At 38.9% G+C, this 10,039-nt stretch overlaps 1 protein-coding gene across 2 annotated transcripts; it reads right to left on the bottom strand.

Annotated features, from left to right (window-relative positions):
* Positions 1 to 579: 579 nt before the first annotated feature.
* LOC104603663 (putative protein phosphatase 2C 60) lies at positions 580 to 9,387 on the bottom strand. Of its 2 annotated transcripts, none has more exons than XM_010267743.3 (5): positions 8,838 to 9,387; positions 7,916 to 8,338; positions 7,397 to 7,764; positions 1,911 to 2,147; positions 580 to 1,164 (listed from the first exon to the last, which is right to left on the bottom strand). In XM_010267743.3, the coding sequence occupies exons 2-5, from the start codon at positions 8,232 to 8,234 to the stop codon at positions 895 to 897; spliced, it is 1,194 nt and encodes a 397-aa protein (XP_010266045.1). In that variant the 5' UTR covers positions 8,235 to 8,338; positions 8,838 to 9,387; the 3' UTR covers positions 580 to 894. The 2 variants fall into 2 exon arrangements, with proteins under 2 accessions (XP_010266045.1, XP_088743854.1); XM_088887728.1 differs by lacking the exon at positions 8,838 to 9,387 and adding an exon at positions 8,461 to 8,810.
* Positions 9,388 to 10,039: the final 652 nt, after the last annotated feature.

A 10,039-nucleotide genomic window follows, 5' to 3' on the forward strand; every position in this document is an offset into this window, starting at 1 on the left:
TCACCTGTTGTTGCATAGAATAGGAGCCTTTAATAGGTATGTCCATTGTCCACTCCAGAATAAACAACATACTATCTGGATTGACGCGCTTCACCAACGGACTGGATAAGAGTCAAGCGGTCACGATCTTCTGGCAACTCGTAGTAAAGTGGCAAGCCTAGGCTAGGACATAGGAGGCAGGCCCGCTGACCCTTCCAGATTCGGGCTCCCCACTAAGGCACCAACAGGTTTTAGTCTCGGATGCCCAACCCGATGTATGAAATATGAAATATGAATCACTTGGGACTTGGGTACAGAAAAAAAACACAGTACGCAAACCCCATCGTCCCGAATAATGGAATTACCCAAACCCGGCTACCAAAGTACCAAGTCATTCAATCTATGATAGCTACAACTTGCAAGGGGAAAAAATTAAAATGAAGAAACAGAAAGGAAGAAATTGCTTTGAGCTGTTCACATATAATTTGTCGTCAATGACACTCCGTCAACGGTTGCTGTAGAACATCATCCACGGAGCTATAACAAAATAAATTCAATTTCTACCAGAATAGACTTTCAGTAACAAACAGGCCCAAGGGATGGGGAAAAGGAAAAGATGAACTTCGATTGCCAAGGAAGATGTTTCACACAATTTACAGAAGCCAGATTCGAAAGAAGACAAGTAGGAGGATCTGTTCCAAGGAAATAAATTCTTTCCTTCCCCACCTTTTTTTTCTTTTGAAGCTCCGAAACTAAATTCATTTACCTGTCCCCACAGTTAAATGTTATAGTGTACACTAAAGAATTCAATGCCTCCTACTCTCTTTCTCTCTCTTGAATGCTACCTGACAGTCACAGAGGATTCAAGTAGGGTCACATATTAGTACAACAAAGAGAATAAAAGAGATGGCTTCATCATGTGGTACCAAGTTCCACAGGCGTGGCACAAGGGGCAAGAGTGTTTGCAGGTAGGTTGATCCCACCCCCTCTCACAGACAGCGTGGGACCTTTGACTGTACTTGCCCTGCTCACAAGATTTGAGTCGAGAAAAACAACGATGACTGTTATGTCGTCGTGGAAATGCCGGCGAACTCCACGGTCTATCTTCTTCAGGTCTGAGTATCTCATTTCTCTTTTCTTTGCTGCTTCCTGCAGTGCAGCTTTCACAAGCCTCCGAGCACTTCCCTGCATGAGCATAAGAACTTTTATACCAGTAAGAATAAATCTCAGATCATGTATTTCCACCTAACCAGGCAAAAATATATTGTTACATTTTCCTGGCTATAGCACCGAACCGAAGGGGGTGGTCCATTTTAATTTATACAGTACAGAGACTTGAAGTCAGTTGGGCACATGTGTGACATGTTATAAAAGACACCTAGACAGGAATCAGGTGGAGTGGACTAGTAAAAAAACATGCAGCAGTAAAAAAGCTCAATACACCCAAGAGGACAGTGAATAGACAAACCCTTTAATAATAGGTCCACCCACAACAAAAGCATTAGTTTCTATTTTCCCTTAAATATAAGTCGTCAACTCCAGTGGCTAATTAAAAGGTTGCCCCCAAAACGTTTTTTATTGGTTACTATAATGTTGTTCCAAACTAATGTGAGCAAATTTTCAAACAAATCTCTTACGTTATTAGCAAAAATGAAAATTTAAACAAGATACATCATCGAGGTGCCCAGGATTCTGGATTTTATTTCATGCTAAAATGGCTAATTCCACTGACGTCAAGGTACACATAAGGCTATCTGATCCATCATCCAGATCCAGGTACCCAGGATTCTAGATTTTATTTCATGTTAAAATGACTAATTCCACTGATGTCAAGGTACATTTTACAGACAATCTACTAGATGATGGAAATTAATCTCTTAGGTTATAGAAATAATGATTCCCAGGTAAGGGTCTGTCCAGATAACACTTACACTGCGTGGATGATTTTGAACAATATTGACTGCTTCTTGATTGCTAAGGTGCTCCCATAGACCATCAGATGCAAATATAAGAAATTGATCATGTGGCTGCAATTGATGCACTGAAATTGATGGTTCGGAGCTCAGTATTGGTCTCCTGAAGGGTTCACGCAAGCGAAACTTAGAATACAGAGGTTCCCTATTGAACTCAGCCTTCTTCAAGTACACATCGCCAATAGATCTAGAAACCTGCCAGATGGGAAAAAACATCAGAGAGAAATCATTTGAAGGTCATAAATCCTGTTACACTACCGAAAGGAAACAGAAATGAAATATTAACCTTAATTCTAAATAAGTTTTCAGTATCTACAAAAACCTCAATTAAATCTAGTAAAAATGAAAATAGACATTCTAAGCAGCAACATTTGGAAGCGCCAGCCCTAATTGCCAGTTACATAGGTTATGAAATTCATACTTATCAGTGGCATCCCAATTTATTAACCTTAAATCCATTATCTTTATTAAAAATAGGCTTACCAGAAGCCTAAGATAGTAAAAAAATAAAGTTTACAAATGTCAGCCCCCCATAGAAGATTCCCAGAATGCATCTTCCCTATTGGCTGTTTCCCTTACTAAAAGAATCTTCAGATGTGTTTGTTGATGCTCATATTAGAAATCAAAGTTCTGGCCTCTTATTGTGTGGAAATGAACCGTTGAACCTCCTATCTATTGGCAAATTTCTGAACCAGAAAGAATTGTTCAAAATCTCTGTCCCCAAAATGCACCACCAAAATATTTTTTGATTGGTAATGGGACACCAAAATATTGCCCCCAACTCTTTCAATAACCTGTCAGCACTTTCATTCCAAGTTTTCTTTCATTTCCACAATTTTATTTTAATGAATAACCAGCTCAAAGAGACTTGTTAATGCAAAAGATGAGAAAATTGCAATATTCTAGTTTACCAACAACTCTTTCAAGGAAAAACAACTTATCAAAGATGCATAAACAAAGCCAAAAACCAGATCCTAGGACTACATTATTCAGGCACAGAAGCACCCAATAACATAACATCTCTACCCAGCTACACTGTCTACACCTATCTCATTACCTATCTGAGTGAGGTATCCAATTGTGGGTACCTCATGCCAGTGCTCTATACTGTCTAACATATTTCACTGTACTTTTTAATTGGGGACATTGCATGGTGATGGTGAAATCTCAGGTTGACTAGTGTGAGAATGCAGATTTGAGCCTGAAAGTGACCAATTCATGCTAAAATGCAAAGTCTTCTATCTAGTAGAACACTTCCCAACTCCCAAGACCCTGGATAGTTGGAACCAGTATTGGGTAATGCCTTTGCTTTTTTTACATCATTCGAGTTTTACTGCTACATTAACTGCACCATGATTTCTAAATATTGGAATGTCGGACAGATATGATTATGGACATATTTTTACTTATTTTTAAATCATTTATGTAATTGAATCTTATGGACACATGGACTCATCTATTAAGAATGGAATTTAGTTAAAATATTTCCAGTGCACTTTTAAATTATGTGTAAATTGACACTTGTGAGCATGCCAACTTTGACGTGATTTCTAAAGATTGACATGCCAGACGGTTAAGGATACAAGGCACCATGCCATATCAAGATCTACCATTGCCATATGCCCATGTCCAAGTTGTTCAACTTCATCCATCCCAGTAATTTATCTTTCCAATGTATTTGTTCTTTTTTCTTTGATAACCTAAATCAGTGCATTTGTTCTATCATCAGAATAACTTGGCAAAATGTAACCTTTTTCAAGGCAATTTCAACATCTTCGCACACAATTGAGATAGTTCTACTGCTTCTTTCCCTCATAAGCCTCACAAAGACACAAACTATCCAAAACATCTACTTAAGGCTAAATTCATTTTTTATTGTCAGCACGATTTGACAAGGCAACCTTAGCAAATTACAAACTTCTACAAAGCTCAAGTTAATACGAATATGGTCAAAGACATAGGAAAACTCTCCATAAATAATACATCAAACTGTAAGATTGACAAACCACACTTTGTAATAATATAATCAAAGCAATGATTACGACCTAGAACAAGGAAAATCAGGAGAAAACATTGCAATTCGAGCACAAGTTCAATGAAGATAACTGGATACATTAGGCAGTATCTATGTAACTACACATGAAGCTGGAAATAAGAATACATAGTCTAGTTTATGGGCATTTAAATGGTTTAAGATCAAGTCAGTGATTTTGAAGTACAGAATAACCCAGAGATTATGTCTCCAAGATTTGTTTAGACAACAAGATAATATTCTCAGTTCAAAGTACAGCCTAGCTCTCAAAAAAGTTCTGGTCAAAGATACAATAAAGAGAAAAAGATGCTGATGACCCAGTAGCTGAGATGGTCAATTGGCATCTCTCCAAATATGGAGGCGCAGGCCTACATGACTGTAGGCTCTCTGTGAAAAGGTCAGTGGACCTCACATGCACCCTGTTCTGTCCCAATCCCCTTGATCCTCCTGTCATGTGTAATATGTAATACCAAAAATAAACAGAAAAAGATAAGCAGTAAAGAGATAGGGAATAGACTGGAAAACTACACGTCCAGATGTCCCTAACTCAGCTAAAAAAAATATTAGCCCTCTGCCACTTCATTACTTAACATTCCATAGTCCCATCTCTAGTATGTTGTGGGTCTTAAGAAACAACCATCAATACTAGGTCTCTAATCAGGTTGAATATAGATCAGATTCAGCTACATTTGAATCCAATCTGATTATTGAATTTCCAAATCTAAATCCAATCCAAAATATTGGACTCAATTCAGATTCAGGTTTAATATGACTGCACTTGTCATTAAAATAAAAAATAAAAAAAATAATTATTTTGAACTTACACATGAAATGTATATAATATGAAATATTATAATATATATGCATTACAAATAATTGGACTTGGATTTTTATTGGATTGGATGAGGCCAAATCTGCATCCTATCCAATAGGCAGAGTCTGTTGACAGCCTTAATCATTGCCATGTCACAACTTCAAAAAAGGACATCTTAAAGTTGGACAGTAACACCTACACGGTCAATAGTGGGCCACCTAAGCCAGTAACAACATAACTTGCATTTTTTTTTTTTTTTTTTGAAGAAGGTATAGTATGGATTTGTAATGACTAATGAAAGAACCCATGTACACCAAGAGACCATACAATATGAATATACAAAAAGTCAAGTAAATTGCATTTGATTAGTGCCAATTGCACAAAAAGAGTCTCCTTCAGGGGAAAAGAAGTACAGAGTATTCTCCTAAACAGTTTATGAACTCCAAGACATGAAAACATCATGCCTTGTATCTTCCTAACAACCAAATCTTCTGACTGTATTTTGCTTTCAAATATCTTAGCATTTCTTTTGACCAAATACCCTAAATGACAGAAAAAGGGGCTTCAATTGATTCCAGACAACATTCTGCAGCCCAAATATTCCTCTCACCCAGGTCCAGAAGCTCACTGAGAATTTGTAGTTGAAAAATACATGGTTCACCAAGCCATCTCCCAGTCATGAGGATTTCTTCCAAGGAAAAAAATTCCTTTACTACTGTTAGCAATAAAAAAGGCCATTACCCAATGTTGGTGCCAGGCTCCCAGCTATCTGGGGTCCTGGGAGGGGTTAGATAGGATATGATCCTACCTTTGGCATTTTTTTCACACGAAGTGACCACTCTCAAGACTTGAACCTGCGTTCTTACTCTTGACAACCCAAAGATTTTACAATTACACCAAGTAATGGCCCCTGTTAACAATTAAAACAAAAGAGATCCAAAACAAATTGGCAAGTAACTGTACAAAATCCCCAACGAAAACCAATCCTAGGCTAGATCAAATGTCAAATTACTTTTCTCACTTGACACTTACCATTGAAGGAGATCCTACATGCTTAACTAATTATGATAGGGATAAGCATCAGTTGTCTAACTTTTACTTGTGTACCCATTTTATGTCATTACTAGGATGTCCTTCAACAACTTGCTTATAAGCCAAACAACTCCTAGTAAATTTGAGCACAGGGAAAAGAAAAAGTTGTTTCCTTTGATTTGTTGGAGCCACTTTGAATCCTTGATAGACATGAACAATTTGATTAGGACTTAAAATACATATATATTACATTCTCATTGCAGATTTAAATATAAAAACTTGAATCTGCTAGCCCTGGTGGGAACATCACTGAATGCATATTTCTAAAATGTTATTCGATGTGAGAGCATAGTTCTCAGTATAAGATAGACCATAGTAATTCAATTAAAAAGAGTGGTAGATTGGATGCAGAAATCCACCTATCAACCTCACCCCTCCCACCCACCCCCCAATTCTCCAAATTGTGTAAGATCTTTCATAAACTCCTGCACTATTTTCCAAGCTTGACAGCATTCTGTCAAAACAGTCACACGTATGTGGAAAACCCATGCTGAAATTGTGGTACCAGCAATATGTGGTTGCTGAAATTGTAGACCAGGTGTTTAATCATTAATGTTCACAAATATAGTATATATCACATACTTATCAAAAAAATATAATATATATCACATATATATGCACACGCACACACACAAATATAGTATATATCACATACTTCATTGGTCCACCCACAATGCTATTTAAGAAATCATCACCTGTTCCCAAGATAATATCAGAGATCAATTTTCATGGTTGCTCACTGGTATGGTTTCACAGGCATTTCAATTTTCTAGTGACAAACGAGGGTAAACAAGGTGTTGGACAAGAATTTATACCAGAACTTTAAATACACAATACAGGCAACAGCCCTATTAGTAAGTGCCTAGGTAACGACAAGGGGAAAAGGGTTCCAATCATTCATGTATCAGACGCCTACTTAAAGGGAGCAAATAAAGTTAAAATCCCTTCAGTGCATAGCCTCAAGGGATCCCATTCTCTGAGTTCTGATGGGGTATTGCTTGAAGGTGATTCAAGGATTATTATTGTCCAGTATTGCTCATCTAGCTGCCCATGGAGTCTTCCTTCTTCACTTTATACCTTGGCTTGTTCTAGATTTGGCATCTCATATCCTTGGAAAGGTTGGGCTGGGTTGATTCTAATGCTCAGGAGTGATACTACAGATACGTTTAAAGGTGGATATGATCTTTTTTTCTGACCGTTGGCCAGGGTTTGGTATGTTCTTGGCATGTCCATTCCCTACTTGGATTCTAGGCTTTCTCCTACATCTTTCTCTGTTCCTTTCATTTCTAATTTGTAATTTCATTATTTACTTTTATCTAAAGAAAAGGTTGAACAGATTAACCTTTTTTTTTGCCATGGCTATTCTCTCCTTGAATACAAACTCCTCTTGCATCTTCATTGATCATTTCTAATAAAGTTTTCGGTATTTACTTTCTACCCAAAGAAAAGGTTAAACAGATTAATGAGATCTGGGAATAATTTTAAAAAGGTGACTGGTTAACTTACCTGTATGAGGCCCTTTACACGCCATACATTGTGCTTCAAAACTACAATCCGTGAGTCATCCGGGTGCAAAGAATGCAATTCCTGTCTCACAGACTCTATGCCCGCATTGTGCTCCGCTGAAAGCTGGACAGAGAGCACCTCCCCAGTTGCCTTGACAAGCCTCCCTAGAACAACACGAGAGTCTCCAAGGTTGGCAACATATAGGGTCCCTCCACATATCACACCGACCAGGCAGCAAGATCCAACAGCTGCAATCTGGGGTTTCATTGGCCACTGTTTAGTAACGACAGAGAGGAAACCTTCTTCTGTTGCCTGAAATGCCTTTCGTATTACATCTACTGACATGGACTGTTGCTCGGAAGTGAACCCTAAAAACAATCATTAATTCAAAAGGAAGCGTTAGAAAATAACCAAGTGATCTCCAAGTTCAAACCACTGAACAGAAACGCAACAGAATCCATTTGCATGTATGAAAAGTCAGCCTGTTGTCTGATGTTCCAATGGAGCCGGGTATCTTACGCTTTAGATGATGAAAGAGGTGATCGTTGATGTAGCGTGACGTCTCAGGGCCACCATGCCCATCGTATACACCGACAAAAGTCCCGTATGGCCCGGACTCGAGTGAGCTCAAAGGGCCCGACTCAATCTGACTTTGATCCTCAAGCAAATTGTTGGCCTGAACCACGGCCATGGAGAACTCGCCATTCAAGTGCTGCCCAGTGTCTTTATACCATAGAAGCCCATCTTGTCGACCCACAGCATCCGAGCCCGTATGGACATAACGATCCGACGATGGCCGCCAACAGGCCCTCAGAAGGTTCATCAACCCCGATAACATACCTCATCTCATCCAAACCAGCCTCCAATTTCTCCACATCTACGAAATATGTAACACGAATCCAAACCCCACTAGATAAAGAAAGCCACCTGCCTTCTCCTCCACTGCACAAGGAAGCACAACCACAAGCATAAATCAAAAGAAAAGCCACAGAATTAAAACAAAACCAACACAAATTGAAGAAGCCGAAAGTAATTGAGGGGAGAAAGGAAAAGGTAAAACCTGCCTTTCTTGGTTTGCTTCAGTTAAACCTCTCGCTAATACAAAGCGAAAAAGGTCTGGAATCTTAAACCCACATATGTTTCTCTTCGAAACAGAAGAACTAAGACAAATAAAATCTAAATAACCGCAGAAATTGAAATATATATATATATATATATATATAACTATAAAAAAAAAACAGCAAGCAGCTGTGGAATAACAAGAAGTCAAGATACACCTTTCCAAATCGACAAGGTCTTAATACTCGAATCAAAAACCCATCTCAATTTTCACACTTTGAGAAAAACCGCAAAATCAAGAAAGCCGAAAAAGAAAACCCTTAATCCGGAAAATTACACATTTTCCCAAAAAAAAGAAGCAGTACAATAAGAAGAAACGGACCTTATTATTAGGCTTTTCTCCTTTCTTGTTCCAGGACAGTTACTGGGTTCTACAGCTGGAGACGATGGAGATCTGAAAAGAGAGAGCAGTCCATGTGATTCCGAGAGCGTTAGATCTGTAGATCCATCAAATCAGATAGAAATAGATGAGGCCTCTCCCTTTCGTTTTCTTTTCTCGCTCTCTCTTTTTTATCTCTCCCTCTTGTGGATGAAGGAGTAGGCAGTGGAGAAGATTGAACAAGAGAAGAAAAAAACAAGGAAAAATGAGTTTTCAATCAGCCGAAGTGCCGATTGGGCGAACTGAAACTCTCAGCAGACAATCCCATAAAAACCAACAAGGGAGAGCTCAAAGCCAGCAAAGCAGAGGGGCAGCTATGGGCTCCACTCCACACAACGAGAGAGAGAGAGAGAGAGGTTTTCTCTTCTTTCTTTTTCCTTTTTGCAATTTTACACCAATCAACTTGTTTGGCTGCAGTGCAACCCGAGTAGCAACGGTCCGCTCTCGCTCAAGGTGGGCCTTTTTCAGTGCTTGGACATTTTGAACTCTGCAGTGCAGAGTGCAGAGGGTGCCGACCCCTTTTTATTTCCGTGGATTCTAAAATGGCAATGACGTAAAACGGTAAAAAGGTATAAGTAAAAAACAGTGAAAGCGTTAAAATGGTACTTGCTAATGTGCGCCATGAGCACCTTATTGGGTAGTAACTAGCAAGTGAAACTCACGTATCAGATGAGACGACCCCACACCCCAACCCTGCGTGATGTTTGTCACATCCCAATCATCTTATTTATCCATGGCCCCGTCTCCCATTAGATTCTCTCTCTCTCTCCGCCCAGATAATTCTAGATGAGTGGCTCTAACACACCGCAACAATTACCAGGACTTTTGTTTTGGTGAAGAGAAGAGAACAATTACTATAACTCAGAAGCAGCTGATCACTGGCGAGTTGTTCCGGTTTAACCATTTCGGTTCAACCATCCGACCAAACTCGATTTAGGTGGGGAAAGATGCAATAATTAGGCAAACCCAATCCAATCTTGATTCTTGAAGCCTGGTCTGGACTTGACAATGACATGTTTGCACCTGGGCACACTGCAAACGAGATGGAAACCAGTCATCTAAACCACTATATACACCTCATCCAAATAATGAATGGGAACCCTTAAATTGGGGAATATATTTCATTTACCATTTCTTTTATCACA

The sequence above is a fragment of the Nelumbo nucifera genome, chromosome 5, assembly GCF_055504915.1.
Source record: "Nelumbo nucifera cultivar China Antique chromosome 5, China Antique-T2T, whole genome shotgun sequence".
Classification (NCBI taxonomy): domain Eukaryota; kingdom Viridiplantae; phylum Streptophyta; class Magnoliopsida; order Proteales; family Nelumbonaceae; genus Nelumbo; species Nelumbo nucifera.